Source organism: Meleagris gallopavo, chromosome 16 (assembly GCF_000146605.3).
Source record: "Meleagris gallopavo isolate NT-WF06-2002-E0010 breed Aviagen turkey brand Nicholas breeding stock chromosome 16, Turkey_5.1, whole genome shotgun sequence".
Lineage (NCBI taxonomy): Eukaryota > Metazoa > Chordata > Aves > Galliformes > Phasianidae > Meleagris > Meleagris gallopavo.
The window spans coordinates 14,686,896-14,713,386 of record NC_015026.2 but is presented as its reverse complement, the minus strand read 5'-3'; the positions used below and the strand labels follow the sequence as shown (position 1 = coordinate 14,713,386).

Below are 26,491 nucleotides of genomic sequence, written 5' to 3'. Positions count from 1 at the left end.
GTCAGGCACGATCCTCTCTCGGTGAAGCCATGCTGGCTGTCTCAGATCACCCGCTCATCCCTTATGTGCCTTGGCATCTCTTCCAGGAGGATCTGCTCCACGGTCTTCCCAGGCACAGAGGTGATGCTCGCCAGCCTGTAGTTCCCCAGGTCCTCCTTCCTCCCTTTCTTGTGAATAAGTGATGGTTCCCTTTTTCCAGTCTCTGGGGACTTCTGACAGCCATGACAAGCACATGTTAGTTTTACCCTGATTACATGAGATGAGGAATTAACTCTCCCCTGCTGAAAGCATTAAATTAGCCAGAAGTCTGTGTTTACTTTTAACAAATATTTGAACTTGTCCATTTTATTCAGTACCTGGTCTGTGCTTTCCATAATAATGCATAGTTAGTGGTGTTAATGCTACTCAGTAAGTGAAAAAGTAAACTAGTTTTATAAAAAGTCTCTTTTAACAAGTGAGTTTGGACTTCAGAAGATTAAGTGCTACTGCACAGTTTAGTGCATTTTATGGTTTTCATTGTCTCTTCGAAGTGTAAAGTTTTGTTCTGGCCCTTTTGTTTTACAGTGTTCCTTGTGGATCCCAGAGGGCCTGCAGGCAGCTGTGAAAGCAATGGAATGACTGCCTGCATAGCCGGGACGATGTAAGTAGAAGTCTGCTTACAAGGTCATGGCTGCAGTGTCAGCTGTGGGAACAGCAATTGCTTCTGGTTCAGCAATTGCAATGATCCTCTCGTGCCTCCCCTGTGGAGAGCATTGTGTGCCTGTTCAGAGCTGGAAAATGGGGGAGCGCCTGTGATGCTGTTCCCTATGACCTGCTCTGTTAGAAGCCGTGCCTCCTTGCCCACAAAAGATAAATAATGCACAGTGAAATTTCGTACTGAGCTGGTGGCCTCTGCCTGACTGTTTGCGAGAAGCTGAGGCTGGGATGAGGCTTGGTGAAGTTGGAGCCATTGTTTTTGCCATAGCTAAAAACTGCTTCTGGGGAAGGGGTTTACTGGCTGGGAGAGCTGTGTACCTTTTGATATATGGTGTCTTAAACTTGTTTTTGAGGACTTCTTAAACTTTTATTCTTTTCCTATGTCATGGTATTTCCTCCTTTTTAAAGCTCACTGTAAATACCTCGTGACGCAACACCTTATTAAACAGAGTAACGCGTGGCTGTATTTGTTATTCTCTGGACATAACCAATAATTTCTATTGCTGCAATGTTAGTCATGAGAGGAAAATAGTGGGTGTCTTAGATATCTCCTTTGCATGTTCTATTAACTTCCCTACTACAGTTCAGGTGCTTTCAATTGAGCGTGGTGTTCTGTGTGCTAGAGTTATTACCCAATCACTCTGTTGTTTACTCCCTTCAATTCTTGGTTTATGTGGGATCTGGTCACTTGAAAACACAAGATAAAAATGAACTGCTTTACAGGATTTGAAAAAAGAAAAACAAACCAAACCATTAACAGGGTCCTTCCGGTCTTATGTAGTCTTCCTGTGTTATGTTCTGGGTAATATGGGTCTACGTATTTTTGTTCTTAGAGAGTGGCTTTCCTTTAACTGGCTGCAGTCTTCCTGTGTTTCCAGCTGCTTTCTCTCCTCTAGAAGGAAATAGAGATGCCTTGCTAGGCAGTTCCTGTTGTGTGGAAGATGGGCATCTTGGTGATTCATATTTACTGTAGGTTGTTACTCAGTACTTGTCTGAGTAATCAGACTGCTCTGGGACTGTAGCACTGAGAGTGTCCAATTGTTAGTCCTGAGTTTTGGTCTTTTACTAGAATAGCAAAACTGGTGATCAGCGTTGTCTCTTTTGTCTCACTGTTAAGTTGTATAACCACGTTACAGTAATTTTGCTATTAAGTACTGATTCTTTTGGGAATTGGTGCTTTGCTGCCAGCCCAGCGTAACCTTTGGGTCAGTTACACAGGACACTTCTTACTTGAAGTTTCCATTCCAATTAGGAGAAATATTCCCACACCTCCTTTTCTCCCTTCCCTGTCATTGACATGACCTAGGTGTGACATTTGCTTTGCTCTGCAGTTGAGTGAGTAGCTCTGGTCACTGATCTGGGAACGCTTTCTTTATACTCACTGAGCATGGAGGTCAGTGCAGCTCCTTACGCTGCAACCAAACCCTTCTCCATCCTCTATTAAGGAAAGCTCTGAGTTCTTGCTTCTGTTTCTTTCTGAGGCTCTGGCTGCCACCATGGTTTGATGCTGAGTGATGTGGGAAGTGGAGGCGAGTAGTGTATGAGGTGGATTGAGCATAGCTCAAGCATTCTATAAAGAAGCAGCTGAGAGCATGCCCAAAGACTTGTCTCTTAGAAAACCAGCTGCACTGAGCAAATGCCAGTAGATGCAGTGCGATTTATTATTATTTGTAGAAGGAAAATGAAGGGCATGAGTGCTAAATTGTTTGTAATAAATCACTGGAAGAGTAAGAATTGGACTTGGCATTTGAATTCTGATGAATTTAAAGAACAGAAGGAAGGCTGATATCTGGGAGTTCATGTGGAGTTCTGCTGTAGAGCAGCAAACTACACTGCCTGGTAATATCCTGAGAAAAGGACTGGTGCAGACTGGAGAAGGCAGCGTTCCTTGGGTTTATGGCAGCTCTGCAATTCATAGCTGTGAGCTGCTGAGGAAAATTCCACAAAATTCCCACAAAATTCCTACAGATGATTTATGTGGAGATGCGTATCTTAGTGAATCATTTGAGATACAACCGAAGAAGAAATTATTCTTGAATATTAGATTAGTTAGATTGCATTTCCTTTGCATATAGAAATCATGTCATGGAGTTCATCTTCAAAGCAATTTTAGGAGTTCGTTCCTCCTGTTGCTTTAATAATAATAAAAAATTACACCAGTTCTAAGTGATGAATTGAAGAATTGTTAAAGGTCGTTTTGTCAGTGTGGATGGACTCCCAAGTGCTGCCTGTCCACAGAGCTGCAGCCACACTGTTTGCCCCACGCAGGCACAGTGCTGTGTTCACAACTGCAGCGTGTGCTGCTGCTCTGACGTGGCTCCCAGCTTACAACAGGAGGTTCCCTTCTCTAGAGCTCTACCTGAGAAAGAGCATGGGAGGATGGCATGACATCTGTTTGCTTTCTTCATGTGTACTTCTCATCTCTTTTCATACTTGTTCTGTAAGCTGGAAGCAATAACCAAAGCTATGAAGCAAACCCCATTTGTGTCTGAGGCTCCAACACGGAAGGAGGATTATGATGAGCAACTGCTTTCTGGTGGTGCTCTAAGAAACAGACTCGGCATGCGGTGCTGGCAGGGTGGTGCCAGGCCTTCTGGTTGCTTTTAATGGCATCATTTAAGATCCCTTCTCTGGGGGTGAAAAGTCTCTTCCAAATATGCAACACTTTAGCATTGGGGTTATGAAAATGAAGTATAAGGAAATTGTTTTGGCGTTTTTTTTTTTATTTTACCAACTGAACTGGGATTACTGCTGCTTCTGTGTGTGCATGCCCCTGGTCTGGGTCAGGTTACGTTGTTGCTGTCCCTCCCTTACCCCCACCCAGTGCTTTGATTCACTGTTTTGTGCTCTGTAATTAAAATGTGGGCATACTTTAAAGAAAAAACAAACAAACAAACAAACAAAATAAAAAACATTTCCTTTAAAATATTTCTGGGTTAGAGTAGTCTGTCACAATGAAGTCTGCACATGAAACAACCTCTTTGTAACCTATGTTGCCATAAGAATTTTAGGAATTTCCTTTATTAGGACCTGTTAATATACAGCAGCAACTGAGCGAGGTGAAGCAGCCTGGAATCACCCAAAGTTTCCAGCATACTCTGACTTTCTGCACACTATTCCTTTTCAGCAGGCGAAACGGAAGTATCCTGAAGCCTGTCTCCTTCCGGTGAATGTTATCCCACGTGTAATGCTTGCAGTGTTCTTTGTGGAGAAGCAGCTCTTTCACTCTGAAACTGTTTTCCAGGTTGGTGGACGGCCGCCAGCAGCATGGTGCGATGTGCTGAGGGGTGGCTGCGGGGCTGTGGCACAGCAAGGAGCTGCTCTGAATGAAGCCAGGCTCCCTGCACCATGGGCCAGTGCGTCACCAAGTGCAAGAATCCTTCATCTACCCTCGGCAGCAAAAATGGGGAAAGGGAAACGGGCAGCAAGTCGCACGGCAAGAGAAGTGCTGTCCACAAAGATGAGCACGCTTCGGCGTGTGGGAAGTCCTCGGGAGATGTACTTGTGAACGGGACAAAGAAAGCGGAAGCTGCTCTGGAGTCTGGTCCACCTTCAGCGTTTTCTGGGGATACAAAGAAAGACTCCATCTCCAGCGTGGAAGAATCATCCCTCCAAAGGATTGGAGAGTTATTTAGGAGATACAAGGATGAACGGGAAGATGCCATACTGGAGGAAGGAATGGAACGATTTTGCAATGACCTCTGTGTTGATCCCACTGAATTTAAAGTGCTAGTTCTGGCTTGGAAATTCCAGGCTGCTACTATGTGCAAATTTACAAGGTTAGTTCCTGCAGAATTTTAATTATTTTCATATGTTAAACTGTATCCTATCATCTGTATCAGAGAGACAGCCTCATAACTTCATGCAGGTATTTCTTCTAACAGTTATGCTTCGGTGCAGTTCATTCCTGTGGCTGCAGAAGGTAAGCTTTGCATTGTCCTCTCCTCCTGCTCCCTCACAGTAGGTTTTAGAACTGAAAATGTTTGTGGACATCACGCTACTAATGATGAACAACATGGAGATGTTCTGTAGACATCAGCTTGTTCTTGACTAACAAAACCAGTTTTTCTGTATCAACACTGTCTTAAGGTTAAGATTTGATAAAGCAAATAACTTTTGCTTTAAAATAATGTGAGAGTCCTTAGTAATTGCTGCCAATGTTACTATTACTGTTCTGTGAAAGAGCGTAAAGCAGGCTCATTGCTAAGAACTGTTCGTGCCCAACTGAGGTTACACATAATGTCTTTCTCCAAGTCTAGTCATGTTAAAGCTTAGAGAGGTCCTTCTGTAGTGACTTGTGTTGCAGGCTCTGCCTGTCCTGACAAGGCTGTCAGTTAGTGAGCCCATGGCATTTCCAGTGCTGCAGGAAATGACAGAATGGCTGAAACTCACCAGAAACTGACCCAGTCCCCCACCAAAAATCCCCAAACCAAAACACCCTCCCCATGCACACACTCAGTTCTCTACCAGTGTCCAGGTAAGAGCAAGCAAAGAGATTTTATTGGAGTTTATGGTCAGTTGAGATTGATTTGAGTAATTTTAACTATTTTTACTCAGCTAATAACATTTAAAATTACTTGGTGTTCTGAGCCTTCAGCCAAGCCTCTGCTGTGCACTGAACACTGATATCTTCCCCTGCCTCTGCAGTGGCCATGTGGGTGTGGGAGTGTGCTGAATGCAAACATGGATTTTCCAGGGGCTGAAGGAGCAGGGCTGTGCAGTATGGGAAAGGAGTTGTTGGTGTCTGATTCTGTACAACCAGTTTCACTGGACTGAACTCTGATTCTGCACAATCATTTTAATAACGATTTGATTTTCTGGGAGAGATGCAGTTCCAGTGGTGCGAGATTACCTCTGCTCAGCAGCGTGTTCCATGATAGGGGCACAGACAGGTGGCTTTGGTCAAAGAAGGCAAGGCAGTCTTCTGATCTCCTGAGCTCTGTGCTCTTCTGTCTTCCCTCCACCCAATCCCACATCACAGTCTGTGGTCGTGGTTGATACCAGCTGGTTGCTACACTGCAACACTTGCTCCTGATCATGAAACAAATCACAGTTAGCTCCCTGTCCTCGTGGCAGATCGTTGGTGTGCTGCCTGGAGCCCTGCTTTGAGCAGTGTCTGTGTGTTGCATTGTAGCTTGTGCCATGTGGTGTGGGGCACTCTGCTGACCATCACAGCTGGCACCGCTCTGCCTTCCAGTCTGGAAGAGCAGCCACAAGTTGAAGGAAGGCCACCGCTCAATGTCTCTTCCTTGAGAGCAGCTTGTCCAGAGCACGGGCTCTCAGGCACAGGCAGTATCACATGGAGCTGCTCTGTATGTGGTGTCATGGAGCAGCTGTGGTATTTTCCAGTGTGTTAAGCACTTCTCCTGTGGCTGCTGTGGTTTGCTCCGTGTTGGTGAAAGGCTTGGGCTGTGGAAGTACCACGCATTGGGAAGGCCATACTGCAGAGCTTTTCAGATGCTTGCAGTGCCCCAGCTGGGCTGGTGTGTGTGCTGCGGGTGGGTTCCCCAGCCAGGAGGGACCTGGGGCGACGTCTTCCCCAGAGCTTGGGACTGGGGGCATCCACCTGCTGCTGAGATCGCTCACTCTGACCTACTGAGGGAAGTGGTCGGTGCATGAGAAGTGTTCACACTAATTTTTCTTCTCTCGTTTAATAGGAAGGAGTTTTTTGAAGGCTGTAAAGCAATAAACGCAGACAGCATCGATGGCATTTGTGCACGGTTCCCCAGCCTCTTACACGAAGCCAAGCAGGAAGATAAATTCAAGGATCTCTACCGCTTCACCTTTCAGTTCGGCCTGGACTCTGAGGAAGGACAGAGGTCGCTGCATCGGGAAATAGCCATTGCCCTTTGGAAATTAGTCTTCACCCAAAACAAACCCCCCATTTTGGACCAGTGGTTGCACTTCCTAGTTGAGAACCCCTCAGGAATCAAGGGAATCTCCCGGGACACATGGAACATGTTTCTAAATTTTACTCAGGTGATCGGACCAGACCTTAGCAACTACAGCGAAGACGAGGCCTGGCCGAGTCTCTTCGATACCTTTGTGGAATGGGAAATGGAGCGGAGGAAAAAGGAAGAGGAAACCAAATGTATTACATCTTCGGACACAGAGGGTCTGTGTACAGAAGAACAGACTTAACAGCATTTAAGTGGCAGTGATGAAAGCAACCCGTTGCCCTTCATGAGATGTAAACTCTGGATGTTTCTGGAGGTTACCAAGGCTCCAGATTTTTTTCTACTTTACACCTTTTTCTGCCTTGTATTCGAAAGGGCTCTAAAATGCTGTATCATGTTTTAGGCACTTTCTTAACTTTGGTTATTCCTTTTACTCTTACCCTGAAATATTTGACCCCGGCTACAAGTTAAGCATTTTTGTTAAGACTTCAGATTAGTATAAGTAAGTCTGATATTTCTTGCACAATGTAGATCTTTTTAGTTAGGTTAAATTAACATTGCTAAATTATACAGTGCCAGATTAAGTTTTTCATACTATGTCTGTCAGGGCAGGTCTGTACTGTGTGTAGTGCTGTTTACATTGTTGAAAATTTAGGCTATAATAATTTTAAGGTTTTATACCAAGAACATAGCAGTGTTAACTTGAAATGCATTAATCCCCTCCTAATAAGGCTCTTAAAAAACAACAACAACAAATCCAACAACATAAGCAACAGCTTTTTGTAATATGGCTCATTGCCACTTGAAGCAACTCCTCGTGACCGAGTCCAAATCATTCCTTTTTATTTCAGTTTCAAACTAAATGTTGGGACTGTTTTTATAAAGTTACTGTACCTGTCAGTCAACTGAGTGGTAGATGAGGATTTGTATTGAAATCTCTGACACAACATGTAATAAAAGAGCAGTGCTACCTCAGTTTTATTGAAAGTGGACTTCTTGGTGGGCTTCCATTTTCTTTGGAAGTTTATTTTTGTGGTTACAGGAGAATATTTTTACTTGACTAAAAGAACCAAAGGTTCTGCTTCTTAAGTTTCTTAAACATTGACAGAAGCAACACACAAAGCCTAAGTCTTCAAGGAAAACTGCGGTATAATTCTGCTTTAATTTGTTTGATTTATACCTGAAGCATTATCTTACTTGTCTGGCAAGCACAGTACTTCTATGTGAGGAACCAATTTTTTTAAAGCTATGCTTAATTGCTAAATTGCAGTTAATACTCCACACTTCCTGGAGCAACAATATCGGCATCTGATGACAAAGTGAATTCGTAATGTGTTCTTAATGACAACAGTGTAAACGAGTCATTTTTAGACTGATTTGATAATATTTGGATAGGAGTAAATTTATTATTTTACAATGCCTGTATTGGGACTATTTGCCTGTTGAAATTGTTGTGACTTAAAGGGAATTTTATTAACACTGGTTGAAGCTTTTTTTGGTTATTGATGTTACCTTTTTTAATTGTAATACGTCAACTTTTTTACACATTTTGTAAAAAGGGATAATTGCCAAGGCTTCCCGTGAAGCCCAGTGTCAAACTCATGAAGCCAATACACACCTTTTATTTTCATCACACACCTTTTATTTTCAGAGCTGTACTTCAGGATCATAGAATGGCTTCAGTGAAAAATCGAAAGCAACAAAAACCCTCGAAGCTGAACGGTCATCTCTAGCATCTCATGGGTTTTGTGACAGTGTGTAAAGCTAAAGGGAGCCAACCTTGCAGTGGTGAGCTTGTTGTTGGGTCTGGGCTGGTATACAGTGCATGTCTGCTGCTGAGCCAGTGGAGTGTTTGCCTGGCTTCTGTGCTGGGCTCTGCTGAGGCACAGCCTGCGTGGCAGCTTGGGGCAGAGCTCGTACATCAGTTACAATCTCTGGCTGTCTAAAACTGCTTAAAAACAAGCCCACGATGGCTGATGGCATCTCTTCCTCCTTGTAAGAGGAGGGTTTGGTCTGTGCTGCTTTGGCAAGCTCTTCTTGGGAGAGTGAAGCAGTGGGGAACAAACAGAGGCCTAGCTAAGCCTGTCCCTGGGCAGGAGGAGCCCCAGCTCAGGGCGTTACAGGCAAATCTGCCCCAAGGGTGCCCTGCTGCTCTCATCCTCCATCCTGCCCTAGCAGCACTAGCACATTTTGGCAGCAAAACCGTATTTTGGTTTGGTGAGCAAAGGAGGCATTTGTGCTGTTAAGAGTGGAATCAGTGAGACTTCTGCTGTGCTCTTCTTTAAGCAAGAGAAAAGAGCTCTCCAGCAGAGGCTGCTTCACTAGTGAAAGCCCCAGATGGAGGCCTGAGCTGATTGCAAATGAAGGCTGTATGAAGTTTGGGACATTCATTCAGCTACTCAGTGCTCTGTTCATCGCTTCATTTGTTCCTAAAGGTAGTTCTAAAGTGTTCGGTGCATGAAAGCTGTGTTCACCCAGTGCAGGGTGCAACTCTGCACACCCGGAGTTGGAGCAGTGCCTGCTGCTTGTCTGCACAATGAACTGCAGCAGCTCCAAAAGGGGGGGATTAGAGAGCTCTTGGAACACAGTTATCTGGTGGTTTGGAACATGGATTGCAGTACGGAAATAAATTTGTAGTACATCAAGGCTTAGCCATTTCAGTGCATCAGACACAACACAGCTTCTTTCTTTAGACAGTGGTATTGAGCATACAGGAAGGAACAGTGTTTTCTCTGAGAGGCAGGGCATGCAGCTCTCAGTGAGCTCCGTCCTGTGCTTTCAGCGCGCAAGGAGAACTGCCCACAGGTGGGCCTGGCAGAGTGCTGTTGGTTTCAGTCTGACCTTGGTGCTTATGGGGCAGTTACAGGATGCAAGCCAGACCTGTGTCTGCCTTAAACTCCTGGAGCAGGAGCTGTGGTTATGGGGCGGCTCTTCAATAGCAGTGCTGGTGGTTGGTGCTCCTCCCCCAGCAGCCCTGCCATTCTGTGCCACTAGAGTGCTGCTTCAGATGCATTTCTGCAAAGTCTGCAGCAATATTGGAGCCTCTGAAAATGTGCTTGCCTAGTGGATAAACTGTGAATAGTTGTGGAAGAGGTGCAATGCTTTCACTCTCCGTATAATCTGTCTTCAGTGGCCACGGGACTGGATCGAGCAGTGATGCAGATCAACTGCTCAAAACCATTGGATCTATTTAGTTTTTTTTCTTAGATATGCATTAGAAATCTTAATGTGTCAAGTGAGTCTGCTGCAACTTGGGGTAACTATAGATAACTATACAGATCATTGTAGGAATTTACTGGGAATGTGATCTGATATCCACACTCTGTGGCATTTTATTGCCTTCACTTACACACAAAGAAGTGCAACTTGTGCACTGGGCACTGTGCAGTGTTACTGCAGTGCCTTGGCAGCTTGGCTCAGTGGTGCCAGTTCCTCCTGGGGGTGTGATTTTGGGTCGAAGACTGTTGATGGATTGATTCAAGTGCAGATTTGAAAGATTCCACCCAGAGTTGGCTATCAAACTTGATGAGTAACTTAATGGAAACTGAATGTAGAACTGTGCGTTTATTTGCTGCTGGTGCTATTCTGTGTGGAGAATTAGAGCTTTGTATTACTGTGCAGTGGTATGGAGAGAACCTGAGGGAAAAGAGATGAGTGTGGCAGGTGGCATGGGACCTGCTGGGGTACGGGCTGCTGCAGGTTGCAGGTTTGTCCCAGCTGCTGCTGTGGCCATCAGAGCCCCGAGGCCCCACAGAGCGCAGGTCCTGTCTCACCTGCTGCTTCTGTGCACCGACTGCTGACATGAGCATCTTCCTTGCGGTTCTAAGTCTTTTTTCCAAAAAATAACCCCAAACAAACATGCAGAATTAAACACCGTGTGTTACTGGCTGCCTCGGGTCTGACACAACATGCTGGCTGAGGCTGCGCCGTTCCTATTCACAAGAACAGGCATTGTGGAGGTCTGGGTCTTGCAGCCCTGTGTTCTGCAAAGTGGCCCTCGTGGCAGGGATCCTTGATCAGTTGGGCGCCTGATTCTTTGAGCTCCCTCTGCTTGAAACATGTATGTGAACTTTTCCTTTCATACTGAAAAGGAAGATGCTTAGCCTGAAACTGAAAATTCTTCAGTGTTTCAATATACAGCAAAACACAAATTTTGAAGGCTTTTGGTTTTTTTCAAACAAGTAGTAAAAGATAAGTGTGCTTATTTCTGTTGTGTGTAGAGACGCTGGTGTTAAATTTTTTTCTCTGGATTATCAAAGATTGTACCTTTGGTTTATATCCTCAGTTGAAGTGAAATACATGAGATTGTAAGATGGAAGGTCATAACTCCTTCACCATGAAGTATGTAGGCATCTCTACCTCTTGTTAGACTTGAGTAGTTCAAGTTGACTATCTTCTCCCAGGCTATGATGCCTGGATAAGTAATGTACACTTTTTAATTGACCCATGTTAAGTATTACCTATTTACCATACTTTTTGGTATCCTGCTTCTAGTCTGCATGCAATTGACCCTTTGGAAGGGAGCAAAGCCAAGCTGGTAAGGGACGTGTGAGTCCTCCAGGGAGTGAGTTCTGGATTGCAGCAGTGAGTGGAGCTGCTCCCGTCTGGCTCAGGGCCTTTCAGCATTCCACCTTCTCTTTCCAGTTCAGGCCACAATGAATGGGAGATGGAGCAGCTGTTCCCCAAAAAGGGACCATTTGGCCCTTTCATTTGCTCTTGAAAAGCATCAGGAATCCACCTGATGCAGTGCTATGAGTGTATTTCTTACATATTCTGTGCTTTGTTCCATCTTGAGCTGTGGCAACAAAAAGTGAAGGCTGCGAAAGTGTGAGGGCTGCACAGCTGCTGCTTCCTGCCTGCGCTCGGTGTCGCTCAGGATGAATGCCTTATGCTTAAAGCAGAGCTGAGAGTGCTCAAGCATGCTGGAGATGCCGGGAGGTTCTCCTTCTTTTCTGTTCTTAGAAAGCTTCTAACTTTGCATAATTGCATCCTGAAGATAAAATCTCTTTCTAGATGACATGCATTTTACATGCAGAAAAAAAACATATTTGTCTGCAATGCTCTTGCTTCTTGCTTGCAGATTCTCCTTGGGCTGTGGGTTGGCTGCAGCTGGGCAGCACGCTTGAATGTTGCCGACAGAGCTGTCCCTGTGCCACAGGAGTGGCTTCTTCAGTCAAGTTTAGTTATCTTAAAAATACGCATTCTTTCTTATCAATAAGTTTAAATGGTCCCTCAGAAAGGAAATGGGCCACCAGGAGTGGTGGGAAGGCCTCATGCTGCGAGTTGTCCATTATCTGGAGTTCCAAGAGGCATGGATGGACTGCAGGACGGGGTTCTCACCCGGCGCTGCTGGGCTCCATCCCAGCCGACCTGAGGCACAAAGTGAGCCTGCGTTGCTGCAGCTGCATGGAGGGGGAGGGAGCACTGACAGCCAGCCTGGAGAACTGCAGCTTGCAGCACAGACGCTTGTCGTGGAGCTCAGCCCTGGCGTGGCCACATCGCCCTGTATGGAAGGAATGTGTTTTGGTAGTGCATACTCCCAGAGAAGTGAATAATTGTAAGGAAACAGTGAAAGCATCACACCTTTGTGCAGCTTCCACTGAACTGTATTTGAACACAGCTGTGAACCAGTCTCCTCAGTAAACCCTCAAGGGCACTTGGGATCAAATCTACCATTCTCTGTATCAGGAGTAATCCTTGCTTTTCGGACTTACCAGCAGACACCATGTCTGATCCAGTTTTCTCGCCACAGGAAATGATGAATGTATTGTCGTGGAGCAGAACCACACTTCCTCCTCCAGCCGGCACCATCACGAGTGCTGCGGAGTTGTAATGCTTGACAAGGCTGCAGTAAATTGTGTTTCATTCTGGATGTCTTTTTGAGGGATGTGGCCAAATGCGAAGCTGTGATCTGGAGAAAAAGTGGGAAAAGCTTGACGTGATGCATCTATACTCATCTGCTTGGTTGCTTCTCTTGTGTTGTTTTGCTCACCGTTATCGTCTGGAACAGAATGGAAACAGCGTCCCACAGAATGTGCAACTGAGGCACAGTGCGCATAGGTTGTGATGAGAAGGTTGTTGTTACTTGATAGCAACCCTGAGTGCAATGCTCGGTCCCTTTTGGAAGAAAAGCATTAAGGTTTCTCTTTACTTATAAGCAAAGCATCAGTTTGTCCATTACTGACATCCTGTGGAGTCTGTGCCAGATGTATATTAAATATTTTGGTGCTTTTTCTAATCCAAGTTGCCATTCATTCACCTGTGAGATTGTTTACTTCTGTATATTGAAGCGTTGACACACCCATTAAGAAAAAACAGAAAAAAACCCTGAAACCCCATCACCACCGAAAAAGTATTGCCTGTAGTCACTCTGTATCCTGAGTACTGTAGCTTTGCAAATGTTCAGAGCTTCTGGGTCTCCTTACTCCAGTAAGGTCTGAGGGAGGGGACGGCCAGAGAAACCCTGGGAGAGGGAACTCGCACGTTGTTCTGTGCGTTATGAACAAATGAGTCATTTGTCGTGTTTATATAATGACACTTTGGTGTTCACTTTTTTGTGAAGCTTTGTACAAAATGTTTTATTTAAACCTGAAGTCCTTTTTACATTTTCAATTAAAAGGGGAAAAATTAATTATTTTTTCATGACTATAACTAGAACTCTTGCTACTTTTATTTGTTATCCATAGTTTTCCAAGCAGGAATCCTGGCTGCTGACTAAACCCATGCAGGGAGGTGCCTACCCTGTTCTTAAGTGCATTGGAATTAAAATGGCCTGGTTTATTTGCTCAGATTGCAGTGCACAAGGTATGTGCAAGGTGCTGGATGTGAGCAGTCTTACAGAAGAGGGGCTGTGTGGAGGGATGAGCGCGGCAGTGCAGGCAGTCACCATTCCCTTCAGCAGCACTGCGGGGAGGTCGGACTGCCGTTTTTGTAGCAGCAATGACAGAGAGCTCAGCGTGGTTATCCCAGTTTGAAAAGGGCCGCCGAGCTCATTGGGTGTGGATACAGTACCTTTCTAAAATAAAATAAATAAATGGCTGCGTTCATCTTGCTTAGTAAGATTTCATTTGAGGAATTTTGGAGGCTTTAAATTGTAGGTATGAAAAAACCTGAAGTGAGCACCATTATGCACACTGCCTGGCACTGCCATGGGCTGAGCTGCCCTTTCCCTGCCATTGCTCTTTGCTGCTCCCATCAGCAGCTCCTGCTCCATCAGCTCAGCCTGGGAGGTGGGCATGGGGATCTGGGCAGGGATGTAGGAGGAGCTGACGTCCTATCAACTGCATTTCATCATTTCCGGGACAGTAACTATTTCAAAATTATCTCAGCATATTTCAATTCATACTAAGAAACCCTTGGTCTCACTTTCAAACTTGAAAATAAACATTCCCTTTTTTTTTTTTTTTTGCCCCAGCGCAAAAGCTTTTTCTGGGCATTGCTGTAGTTCAGTCTGTTGATAAGAGGTGGTGAAGCAGCCTTTGGTTCCCGGTGTGCAGACCTCAGAGCTGATGCTGTCGGGCTGTACTGCTGGTCATGGCTGGCTCCTGCAGCAACTCTGCACTTACAGCTCCCCACCAAAAACAGGGCAGGTAGAGTTTCTGCAGCTGCGTGCTGAGATGGCCCAAACAAACAGCCCTTGCCCTTCCCATTGCAGCCAAGTTGGAATTTTTTGTTTCCTAAGGGGTGTGGGAGAAAAGAGATTGTCCAAGAGGTATGAATCACCAATTCCTCCTTTCCATGAAGTACAGTTCTTTTCCAGAAATGAGGCCGTAACTGTTTTGGGAGCTGGCACAGCACATTCCATGGAAAAGAGAGCGTGGAACTGCTGAGCAGCTGCTGCAGGTATGGCACAATGCTGCAGTGAAGGCAGCCCTGCAGTACAGCACTGTCCCACGCTGAAACAACTCACTGAATTCCACCACAGTGATGGGGTTTTACAGAAAACTTCCCCTGCGCTGCCCTCAGCTCTTCCACTGTTTGCCTAATTCAGTGCCAGGGAAAAATGCCACAGCCAGAAGTATTAACGGAAAAGGCTTTGTGCTTTTAAGATGTTTTGAATAGCTTTTATTTTTAGAATTTATAAAAGATACAGTGTGAAAGCCCATTGTTCCTACAGCAAGGGCTCCTTACAAAGACATCAATATTTAAAGTAACTATGAATATCTTTACAAAAGACTTTGATTAAAAATTTGGCAGCTTAACAAGCACTGCTCCCTCCGTCATCTTTTATTCCCATCAGACCAAGGCCGGACTGTGATCCGTGAATGCTGCAACATAAACAAGAGATGTTATTTCTGCTCAAGGCAGCCTTGATGCATGCAAGCTAGCTGCTCTAGCAAGGAGAAGCCTGCAAGTCCCCAGTTAAGCAGATTGGGAAACTGCATGTATTATTTTCTGCCCAGCAATTTTTGTCATTCTTTTTGAACAAGAAGTTTATCAGTCCCCTGGGAAGCAGTAATTTGGGAACCTCACTTGGCAAGAAAACTCTCCTAGGCCTGGGATGGCACTCCCTTCTTCCCAACGGTCCTAAACATGGCTGTTACATAAAGGCAGGATTTGATAACAAGCTTGTGTGAGAATCCATATATGCAATCAGCACCACTCTAATGAGGTAGAAATTGCTGCTGTCTCACTTTGCATGCTATTATTCTTTGATATGATGGGCAACCAGCTAAATGATCTTTTCTTAAATCTATGTATTTTGGAACTAACTTGTTAAGCATCTACTAGAAACTGGACAATTACAGCAAATAATGCCATGAGCAGCATGTCTGCATATTGAAATGGTTTGTCATGGGCACTGAGCAAAAACAGACTCTTGGCTCAGGATGCTTCACTCTTCTGGGGACAGTGGTCCAAAGGATAGCACGGCATCACGCTGCCACTCCTCAGGAAGCTCTGCAGGTAAGAGTGGCAGGGCTGGCTGCCCACAGGGAGAGAGGTGCTGCCCTGTCCCCCTGCTTCTCTGTCAGTGCAGCTCCTGTCTCCGCAGACCAGTACTGCTTTTGTTAAAGGGAACTGCAGACAAGCAGGGGCAGATGTGTGACCGAGCGGAGATACAGTCAGTCACTATGGCCTTGCCTGGGAAAGATTTACACTTTCTGGTCTGGCTACAACTGTTAGATTGTGCCTGGGCTGTAGTGGTTTGTTAGGTGGTTTGAAAACAATCAAACACACAAAAACCCAACAACCAAAAACCTGGTTGCTGTGGAACCTCTACATGATTGTCCCCCCACTCTGCTCTTGTGAGGCCCCATCTGGAATACTGCATCCAAGTATGGAGCCCCCAGGACAAAAAAGACAGGGAGCTGTTGGAGAGGGTCCAGAGGAGGGCCACGAAGATGATCAGGGGACTGGAGCACCTCCCCTACAAGACAGGCTGAGGGAGCTGGGCTTGTTCAGCCTGGAGAAAAGAAGGCTGTGGGTTGACCTCATTGCAGCCTTTCAGGACCTAAAGGGAGCTTACAGACAGGAGGGGAATCAACTCTTTGAAACGGTTGATAACTGCAGGAGGAGGGGAAATGGTTTTAAGGTGAGGGAGGGGAGATTTAGATTGGATGTCAGGGGGAAGTTCTTTAGAGAGAGAGTGGTGAGGTGCTGGAACAGCTGCCCAGAGAGGCTGTGGATGCCCCGTCCATCCCTGGAGGTGTTCAAGGCCAAGTTGGATGGGGCCCTGGGCAGCCTGGGCTGGTATTAAATGTGGAGGTTGGTGGCCCTGCATGTGGCAGGGGGATGGAGATTCATGATCCTTGAGGTCCCTTCCAACCCTGTGATTCTGTGATTCTGATTCAGTTTGACACACAGAAAGCTTGCTTTGCTGTTAAGACAATTGCAAAACTGTATCAGCTTCGAAACGGTGACAAAATGTCCACTAGGGGTTTCATCCAACCAAAAAACCTGTGCAATTAATTAACGCTCCAGATTTCAGCCCTGCTAATCTGGAGCATGGCTTATGAGAAGAACTTACTGATCAGTTTTATTGGCCTCATATCAAAGTCAGTCAATACAACAGCTTCTTCAGGCCTTTTATCAGGCTTTTGTTTCCTTTTTAATGAAGATGAAGATAAAAACATGAGGCAGTAAGTTACCTGTTCATTCCAGGAAAGAGAACAACGCACAAGGTGTTATCCTGCAGACTTCTATAAAGCTTTTTTATATGGTGGTCTAACTTCTTCACCTTCTTCTTTACGTCCTGCTCCTGCACAACAGAATACAAGTATTATGATATCCCATTCTTCTGCAGGTATGTAATGATGACATTTAGAAACGCTTTATGAGGAGACTGAGCAGGGGCAGCGTCAGGGACTGAGCAGGTAAGGACAACAGTGATTGTTACAGCTGGCATTTGGAAGTGCACCAGCTCAGCTGCAAGGAGAGCTGCATGCTCTACTCAGATGGCACTACAGCTTCCTCCAGTAAAAGGGATAGCTACAAGCAGACCTGTTCTTGCCTGCAACACTACACAATGATCCACTTTTCTCTCTGACTTCCATACCATTTCCTACACCTGTGCACTGCTTAGTTAGCTCTCAGATGGTAGGCTCCAGCTGCCCTGTAACATCACTCATTGCCCTGTGCATAGTCATATGGCATCCTGGTTCCCAGGGCAGTACGTGGTTCAATATTATTCACCTTCTCACTAATGAATAGTCACAAGCCAGCATAGCCTTAAACTCACAAAGTCAGACAGTGGTGCCATCTTCTCACTTAAACTGTTTCCTCCTTGCTTTTCACTGCTGTGATTCATTTGCCAAATCCATCTCCAGAGGTGACCTGAAGCAAGAGCGTGCCTACTTCTGAGCGTGCTGCCCCTCACAGCCCAGCCATTTATAGCTTCCAGGGCATCTGCTGCACTTTGCGATTTCTGGAATTCTGAAAAACAAAGAGAAAGGGATTGTGATTTAACAGTTCTTGTTCCCTGTTCTTTGGCACCTGCAGGGCAAGGCTAAAGGTGGAGCAGGAAGAAGATGAGAAACTGAAATTGCTGCAGTGAGCAGATCCTATCTTGCTTCAAGCAAGTGTCAGACTACTAAAGTGTCAGATAAATACAACAACACTCATCCAGTTGTTCTCTTGACTTCTCAGAAGTGATCACTAGTTGGTGTGAAGCTGCAGAGCAGCCAGGCATGCTTTTATTGGACTATTTTAAATAGTGGCACTTGGAGCACACATGAGTTTCCATCATATTTCCAAGGGCTGCTGAACAAGCTTGCATGAAGGAAATAAGCAGGCTGCACTGCAAAGCTACTCACTGAGGAAACAGCAGGTGCTGTGCTTTCCACTCTGGAGATCCTTTGGCAGGAAAAGAGTTTCCAGGTCTTTCAATGGGCTGAATTCTTCTTGCAAATCTGTCTCTGTTAAAGACCTCTTTATTCCTGCCACATAAATCACACCTTCGTTTTCTATATCCAGTTCCAGTTCTTTTATCAGAACATCACAGTCCAGTGTTGCAGCAGTGATAGGTCTCTGAACCTGAAGTGAGTCCAACAGGAAGAAATGCAATACATCAGCCAAGGCAACTCTGTCTTCTAAGCTGCCATTTTAAATGATTTTGTCTCATTATCAAAACTTTGTTAGCTCTTTCCCTTTAGAAAAATGTAACTAATGAAGGCTAGCTTAATTAGTCATGAAAAAGGAAAAGATCATGTTTGCAATGCAAGAACACTAGACGAGTAAGAACCCCATTCTGCTTATTCAGCATTTCAACACCCAGCAACTCAGCTCTTCATTTCAAAGATGGAGTTGCCAAGTCAGGGTGCTTCCTAACCCCCTTCTGCTGTCCAACAGAAAGGAAAGGAGACCAAAGCATAAGTTGTCTTGGGAGTTGGTGGCAGCACAGCCAGCCGAGATGCACCCACACTCTATGCACTAGGTAGATATTAAAAGAATCGTGTTGGCCCATATTCCTGCACTAAATGTAATTTAGGCTTTTGCTATTTACTTTGCTTACCTTAATGCACGATCCTGCTACCTCAGCTCCATTTAGGCTTTCCACAGCAAGCTGGGCAGCTTCCAGCACATTGTACTGGATACAGACATATGGCTTGAAACAAAAGGACAGGATACTTCAGGTTTATGAATAGCAGAGTTAGCCCTCCCCTCTTACAACTCAGGTCTCAGGGTTTTTTTCTGTTTTAAATGCCACATAAAGGGTTTGAGTGGGTGATACAGGTAACACTCTAGATACCTCAACTATTAAAAACAACCTTCTTCTGCAATTACAGGCCTTGGTATATCTGCTCTTTGAGAGGGACAAAAACCATCTCATCATCATCAACACACGGTAGCTTGGACAGCAATGTTATACCGTATCAGCTGTGTTCATTCTTGTCACTGTGTGGAGCAGCTCTCACGTGTGCTGAAAACTGCCCCCCTCACACCCTGGCCCCAAAAAGCACCAGAATAAAAACACTGGTATTTAAGTGGTTCTAATCTATATCTTTCCAAGAGATGACTCTTGACTTCACTGCTTGTCACTACACTGGATGCTGCCAGCGATCCTCACCTGGTACGTTTCAGTCACCACCGTGAGGGATCGGATTGGCCCACACCTTCCAAATTCTTTTTTCACAGACTTCAGGCAAAAGTCTTCTTCAAAAGGACCTGCGTAAATTGTCAGCATGTCAGTCAGCTTGTTTCTCACCTGTAAGAACATGGATTAGAGAAGCAACTTCACAAAGCAAGGAAACTAACTACCAGGTGCCACCAGATACATCATGGATCTTCCCAAGCTCAGCAGTGAAGACTATTTTCACTCAAAACATGACTACCTTTTCGCAAAATCCAGCAAGACAGTGAGATGCAACATATTCTGGATCCAAACTGAACTGAATTATACTGAATGTGGAGAGGGGAACATCTTCCAAGGCTCTCTGAAGAATCTGGAAGGAAAAAGAGTATAAAGTTCAAAGAGGTAACTGTATTGCAACAAACCAGAAACAGAGCTCCTGAACTTGATTTCCAGATCTAACTCTCATAATTGTCTAAGGAAGACCTCCAGCAGAAATTATTCTCCAGTGAGTCATGAGATTGTGACAGAGGATCAAAGCTTATTTTTGAATGTTAAAATGGATTCAGCTAACCTGGTATTAACACCATTGCTGAAAGTACAGTCAGTCAGCTTTTTAAAACATGACCCACCTACCGCCTCAGGACAAGAAGAACTTTTAACAGCTTGGATGCTTGCTCAGACCAACCCACTCTGTGTCCATTCACCTGTTTGTTGGAAGTGCTGAGGTCACTCTGACAAAGGCCAGAATAGTCCAGTTCCTGTCTGCCCAAAAGGAGGGGCTTCTGGCCCATCCCCTGCAAGCAGGCCAGAAAACTAGCAGAGAGAGAAAAAAAGAAAATTTGCAAATTACAGTAGTTGTCAATGTGGTGAGTTAAAAGCTTTCAAGAAATGCCCATCATTGAAAAATGATACAGTTCATTAAAGATATTTTAAAGAATGTTTTTGCCCCCAGAAGAAGCCCTGAAAATGCTTCATGAAATTTAAGATGTAGCTTCTGAAAATGTTTTAGTGCTACTCTACTATTCAGTGTCTCCCTCTGAAGATACTGGAAGCCTTCCAAACACAGGACAAGTCTTTGATTTCACTGAGGATTCAATCAAAGGAAAAATATGCATCTCTGAGAATCTTGTTACCGTGGTCTGGATAAGTGTGGAGGATCATTCAGCTGCTTCTGGGCCCCACATTGCTGTGGCTGCATCACAGATTTGTTTGGTGAGACTTCAGTCTGCCTTTCAGCTGCCAGCAACATTTCCAAGTTTAGTTCTGCTACCTTGTGGAAAGAAGATGAGCAGTTGGCTTTCATCTCTGTTAACTGTAACTAACCACCAACCATGTGCTTGCTCTGTGAGTCACCTGGCCACATTCCACAGCAGTGGAGAAACACAGGCATTCATTTTTTGCCTTATTATTTTCTGTTGTCATTTTCAAGCAAGCAGTATTTGAGCACCATCCAGCAAGCACATCCAAGAAGTGTTCTCAGAAACCAGCAATGCAAGAAAAAGATTTAAGACTCATAAAAACCATCTTGAATCGGTGCCAAAACATAGAAGGTGCCTCACTTGTTTCACTGAGAAAAAGACAGGCTGTCACACAGGCTGTGAGTGTCAGAATCTTTCTCTTCCCAATGCCCCTGTAAAAAGTCAGCAGCTGATTCACGGCAGTATCTGAGTACTGAGACACTGGTGAAGTTCCAAGTTACTGAGATACCAAGATACAGGCTGCAAGTAAGCTACCACAACTAAGGCTTATATCACAGCTTCATTTCCTCAGTAAAAGAATGGGCAGAGTGTTTATTTATCATAAGCACAACAATTTGCATGTTCTGCCATTCAGGACATGAGACATAGATACCTTTGCTGGTCCTTTCTTAATAAAGAACTGAGCCAATTCCAATGCAGCTCTAGCATCTTCTGCAGGATCGTGACCAAGCCTCTGTTCACACTGGATCTCCTTCCTGGGGCATCAAAATTAGATGTACAGGCAGGTTACCTACTTTTCCATACTAACTAACATCTTGTTTTTTCTAAAGGGGATCCTTTTCAGCAAAATAGCTTTCCTCTCTAAAAACAATTTCAATTCTGTGCAGCAGCATTTTTGCTAAATATTTCCCAAAGTTACTGCAAGAAACCTTTTTGCCATGTTGAACAAAACACTGTTCACAGGGTTTGAAAGAAGCAGTGCAGCATAATAATTCTACGATCATTCTTCATTTTCTCCCTTGATCAATGACTGAACTCATAATTTGCACACAGGCGAGGAGACAACCTCCAGCTCTGGGAAGTTTGGAGCTGAGCTGCGAGCACTGCACTGCTAAGACATGCTATGATAGCTGGCATAGGAAGGGATATGATTAAGTCAGTACATCATACTTACCTAAATTAGCATCTCTTTCTGGATAGCTGCAACAAATCTCATTTGTGTGAGCCAGAGTGCATCTGCTGCTCTATAATTTCATACATTGTACAGCTGCAATAAAGCTGGTTTTGTGGTTCACATACAAACAAGAACTTGGCTGTGCTGAGCATCTTTGCTCAAAACCAGGTCAATTTGTTGTGCTGCTTAATGTTTCAAGGAAACAGTAAATTCTTTATTACTGTGTTCATTTGTTTGTTCCTTTGAGTTTTAGTGGAAAAAAAAATATTCTGTTGCTACTGGTGGAAAAACAGGACCCTATGACCCACAACAGTTCTAATACTTCCCATGACAATGGGTCATAATCTTACCCCAAAACAGCTTTGGCTAGAAATTTTAGCTTGAATCTTCGGCCTTCATTTCTGGCAAAAAGTAATGAAGTATCAATAACACTGGGATGGATCATCTGGAAGAAAGGAAATATCACCAGTTTAATTTAAGAACAGCAGTCAGAGAATTGGGCAAAAACTCCATTGTTATCTGTGCCTTTTCATTTCAGTTGCCAGTTTCTCGCTGACAAATAATTGATCCATAACAACAAAACACATGCTAATAACGAAACAGGCCCAAATCTCTTTTCTAGCACTCTGCTGGGAAGATCAACATTCGATTAGAAAGATTCAGGGATTTTACATTGATTTAATTAAATATAGGAAGGGCTTTAGTTCTTCCCATGACAGAGATGTCAGAAGCACCCAGATGCAGCAGACAGTAATGCTTCCTTTGCACACATATCCCTGTTTAATCAGATTCCTCCCTTCCTTTTGTGTTCAGAAGAGCAGATTGCAAGTTTTATGTATGTAAGAGGAGTCTGTCCTCTTTCAAGTCTTACAAACATAAGGCTATGCATAATGAAAAGCAAGTAACAAGTGTCCACTAATAAAAAGAACTCTTCAGACCTTTTACGTCTGAAATGAGTATCACAGGGTTGGGATAAACACTCACTTGCAAAGCCCGAAGATCAGCATTTAGAGAATGACCCACCAATACTGCATCATGGGGAAGTATCTTTTTCAGTCTGGTTTGTATGTCTGGCAATCTTGTTTTCACTGGAAGAAGCATTTTCCTTGTGACTCCTGAGTATCTTCAAAACAGAAATGAGATGAGTTAGAAGCAATGCATTAGCAACAGCATTTACTGGAGAACATTACAAGCAGGGCATGCAAAATTTGAATCCAGCGTAACTTATGACAGAATGCTATTTACTGCTTTCTCTGCGGGCATATTCCAAGAGGAATCCACCAGAGGATGCACAGATATTAAGCTGCTGTGCTGCCACATCTGTTTGTCCTCTCTCACGCATGACTTGTTAAGCAATGCAGTTCTCAGCATCAGATAACACAGGCAACAAAATCCTACAAGGCTGTTATGGAAGGAGGTGCTTCAAATAGCCTGAGGAAACAGGCAGCTCATCTCCTGGGTAAATCCAAGCCAAAACTTGGAGAAGACAAGGTTTGAGTTTGGTCTGCTGCTGCTGCAACGAGCCCAGCTCTAGAGCTGTGAGCGAGCTGATGACCTATGCTATTCTCTATCTACAGATATGCCAACTTAGCTACGGAGCAGAGAAAGCTGATTTACAATCCTGTACCTTACTCACCCTGTGTCCTTTTTTTATATCCATCCCTGAAAAGTAGCCTGTACTGTGATCATTTACTTATTAAAGAACTTTTTCTACAGAACTGCAGAATGACAATGTCTAGCTAGACAAGCAGATGCTATGTAGCAGCATATACACAATGCTCGTTATTCTAACCATGTTGCACAAATTGTATTCTTAACAGTGAGTGAAATGCAAGACACAACTGTGAGAGCACGCACACCAAAGTGTTCTGATAGATTCTGTGTAGAAGGCTTGATCTGAAAGGGCTGCAGGTCTTAAAAGATGATAAGAAACTTTAATGGAAGTCACCTGGTGCAGTAGTTCACTATCACACTTTCTGGTTTGACTAGCTCATTCAGAAGGCACTGCCCCTCTGCATCCACCAAAGAGACACGAGTGACTTCATTCCCTTTTGCAGTCAGGCACTGTTAGGACAAAGCAGAGGCAGGCATTGGATCAGCTCGATGCTGCCATTCAGATTCCTTAGCTTTGACTACAGGCAGCATCACTACAAGTCACTTCACTCAGAAATCTACCACTTGCAGCTTTCATACCATACCATGATTCATTTCAAGTGGTAAATGCCTGCCCTAAACACATCAAACACACAGTCAAGCTTAACACAAAGAAAATCTCTACAGGGAAGTGCTGAATTCACTGAATCAGTTTGTACTCTGCAGTGCAGAGCTACCACTGACAGTGTCTTCACCTAAGAAGATAATGCAATTTAAAAGCAGACCCCAGACCGCATCATTAGTCACTCAAAGATGCTGCCACAGAGCTGTGATGGCTACAGAAAAGTTGTGGCACAGAGACATCTTTGCACTCCCAAACCCTGGGGAGGGCCATGGGAAGGAACTGTAAACAAAGTGACTACAGCATTGGCAATAAGCCTAGCAGATCCAGATGCTACCGTAAGAGCCAGCACAGAACTGAGCTCTCTGCTGCACTGCTCAGGACAAAGAGAACTTTGCTGATGTCTCCAGAACCACTGAATCCTTCCCATGGCTGCATAAGCACGGGTACCATCAAAGAATGGACTGTAAGCAGATATGTCAGAAGTGGTTTAATAAATGCACAGGGTACTTGGTTTGATTTGGAACAGCCAATAAGAGCTTGGCTGCTTGACTGTGCTTTGATCACGCATTTACTGTTACCATTTCACAATCCAGACCGAAGAGGGGGCTGCTGTCTGTCCTCTGAAGATCACACTCTGTGTACATATAACCCTTACATCCAGGGGAATCTAGAATGAAAAGATACATGTAAGTAAGACACAGACCTCTTTCTTCTAATAGTTATCATACAACTTATGTCACCAAACATCTCATTCATTTTCAAAATAATAAAAAAAAATCATACTAACTAAAACCTCAGAAAACCAACCTCTCATGGGATAATCATTCTTTTTCAGCTCTTCTGAAGTTAGAGTATAGCTCGTGAGGCCTCGTTTTTCTTTGCCATATTTCCGGATGATGGGATCACATTGCAAGCCTGAGCTTTTAGGAATACATTCAACGCCAGTGGAAATCAAGCCTGGAATGTACAGAATCATCTGTCAGGATCAGACAGCACTCCTTACTTGCAGTCTGCACAAATAGGCACACTCAAAAGCTATGCCATTTCAAAAGAAAACGCATGGCACAAATTGTACATATATCAGGATACTTAATATACACTGGCATACAAGTTTATCAGGACACTTAATTCCACTCCCAGCACAGTTACTGACATTGCTAGCAGCTTGTGAGCCAACTATACTACAAATCTATCTCACATTCCTCTCAGCAGAACAGAGAGGACCTTCCTCTGAAGCATGACAGTACAGTCATTTGTTATCTCACGTAAGCCATAAAAAGCAGCTCTCTCTTCTTTCTACTTTCTCTACAAGTCTCTTTCCCCAAAGTATTATTCACAGAAAATGTGCTGTGTGGCTCTAGAAGCAAGCACTGAACTGACATCACAATTCACAATTGTATGAACTTTAACTATTTTGTAAGTGATCCTCTGCAGATTGCACTTAAAGAAAACTGTACCTGACGTCTCAGCACTGTGACAGTGCATCAGGCTTAAGACAAGGTGCTACAGGACTCTCATTACAGTGAAAGTAACAGCTGCTCATTCTCCCACTTAGGACTTGAATTCAAGATTCTTTGTGTTACACTTCTAACAATTTCAGTGAAGTTCTTTCTCATGGTAGTCTTGCAGATTTTGTACATGCCTGTTGGATTACAATTACCTCTATAAAGAGTGTAAAAATAGGGTATCAGCTGTCAACACACCTGTTCTTTACCTTCATTTGCAGCTCAGAATAACTAAAAAACTACAGATATATCTTACAATAAAATAATCACAAAAGGGGTAACGAAGCATCAGAATTTTGTATTAAACTTGTCAAAAGAAAATCTGCTTTTTGCATTTACTTGTTATAATAAACCCAAGAAAGTTCCTGAAGTAGTCAGTGTAACTAGCTTCTTGGCATAAGCCATTGCACTTTTTTTCTTCTGTAAACAAGATTACTACAGCAGCGTGCTAGGACTGCACAGGGTGCAAAGATATAAACTACTCCTGAAAATGAATCGCTGCGACCGAAAGAGAGAACTCAAAGCCAAGTGAGGTACCTTGTGCAGTGCCTTGAGGATTCAGGCTCACTCCTTCACCACACAGACTGGTTAGGAAGTTAGCTGAAGGGGGCGGTAATGTGAATCTCTGAAAAAAGAGATGTGTTAGAAACTTGGAAACACAGCAGAAATGTCAAGCATATAAGATGCCTCTTTATCGTCAGTGCACTCCAATTTAGAAAAGGATAGAAAGGAAGTATATTTGGCGTTTTCTGAGGAAAATTTAAAAAAATCTGTTCTAATGACACACAATATAGAATCATATGTTATAAGGAGAAAGCTTTGCCTTCACTGCCTTCATCGGGGGAGAGCAGTGGATGTAGTCCACCTTGATTTCAGCAAGGCATTTGATACTGTCTCCCACGACATCCTTATAACACAGCTGAGGAAGTGTGGGATAGACGAGTGGACAGTGAGGTGGGTTGAGAACTGGCTGAGTGGCAGAGCGCAGAGGGTCGTCGTTGGTGGTGCAGAGTCTGGCTGGAGACCTGTGACCAGTGGTGTCCCCCAGGGGTCTGTGCTGGGTCCGGTCTTGTTCAACATCTTCATCAATGACCTTGATGAGGGGATAGTGGCCACCCTCAGCAAGTTTGCTGATGATACGAAGTTGGGAGGATTGGCTGACACGCCTGAAGGCTGTGCTGCCATTCAGCGAGACCTGGACAGGCTGGAGAGCTGGGCAGTAAGAAACAGGATGAGGTTCAACAAAAGCAAGTGTAGGGTCTTACACCTAGGGAGGAATAATTGCGTGCAC

At 44.2% G+C, this 26,491-nt stretch overlaps 2 protein-coding genes across 3 annotated transcripts in view; one reads left to right on the top strand and one right to left on the bottom strand.

The window, feature by feature from the left end:
• Window positions 1-179: 179 nt before the first annotated feature.
• Window positions 180-8,228, top strand: DCUN1D3 (defective in cullin neddylation 1 domain containing 3). Its single transcript, XM_003210825.4, has 3 exons — window positions 180-640; window positions 3,941-4,475; window positions 6,354-8,228. Exons 2-3 carry the CDS (start codon window positions 4,045-4,047, stop codon window positions 6,835-6,837), a joined length of 915 nt encoding a protein of 304 aa, XP_003210873.1. The 5' UTR covers window positions 180-640; window positions 3,941-4,044; the 3' UTR covers window positions 6,838-8,228.
• Window positions 8,229-14,642: 6,414 nt separating this feature from the next.
• Window positions 14,643-26,491, bottom strand: part of REXO5 (RNA exonuclease 5) — a 14,723-nt gene continuing 2,874 nt past the window's right edge. Inside the window, exons 3-18 of one of the 2 annotated variants that reach the window (XM_003210835.4) lie at window positions 25,738-25,825; window positions 24,503-24,652; window positions 24,274-24,362; window positions 23,426-23,541; window positions 22,462-22,600; window positions 21,828-21,922; window positions 20,956-21,058; window positions 20,238-20,374; window positions 19,809-19,917; window positions 19,364-19,474; window positions 19,099-19,236; window positions 18,544-18,636; window positions 17,846-18,065; window positions 17,272-17,465; window positions 16,682-16,791; window positions 14,643-14,860 (exon numbers count right to left, since the gene is read on the bottom strand). In XM_003210835.4, the coding sequence (XP_003210883.1) occupies window positions 14,791-14,860; window positions 16,682-16,791; window positions 17,272-17,465; window positions 17,846-18,065; window positions 18,544-18,636; window positions 19,099-19,236; window positions 19,364-19,474; window positions 19,809-19,917; window positions 20,238-20,374; window positions 20,956-21,058; window positions 21,828-21,922; window positions 22,462-22,600; window positions 23,426-23,541; window positions 24,274-24,362; window positions 24,503-24,652; window positions 25,738-25,825 (1,962 nt within the window). In that variant the 3' untranslated portion in view covers window positions 14,643-14,790. The remainder of the gene's footprint in view (window positions 14,861-16,681; window positions 16,792-17,271; window positions 17,466-17,845; window positions 18,066-18,543; window positions 18,637-19,098; window positions 19,237-19,363; window positions 19,475-19,808; window positions 19,918-20,237; window positions 20,375-20,955; window positions 21,059-21,827; window positions 21,923-22,461; window positions 22,601-23,425; window positions 23,542-24,273; window positions 24,363-24,502; window positions 24,653-25,737; window positions 25,826-26,491) is intronic. The other variant, XM_010719931.3, reaches the window with a different exon arrangement.

Coding starts and splice junctions, on each gene's coding strand:
- DCUN1D3 (XM_003210825.4), top strand. CDS start 4,045: ATGGGCCAGTGCGTCACCAAGTGCAAGAATCCTTCATCTACCCTCGGC. Junction 4,476..6,353: donor ACTATGTGCAAATTTACAAG/GTTAGTTCCTGC, acceptor CTCGTTTAATAG/GAAGGAGTTTTTTGAAGGCT.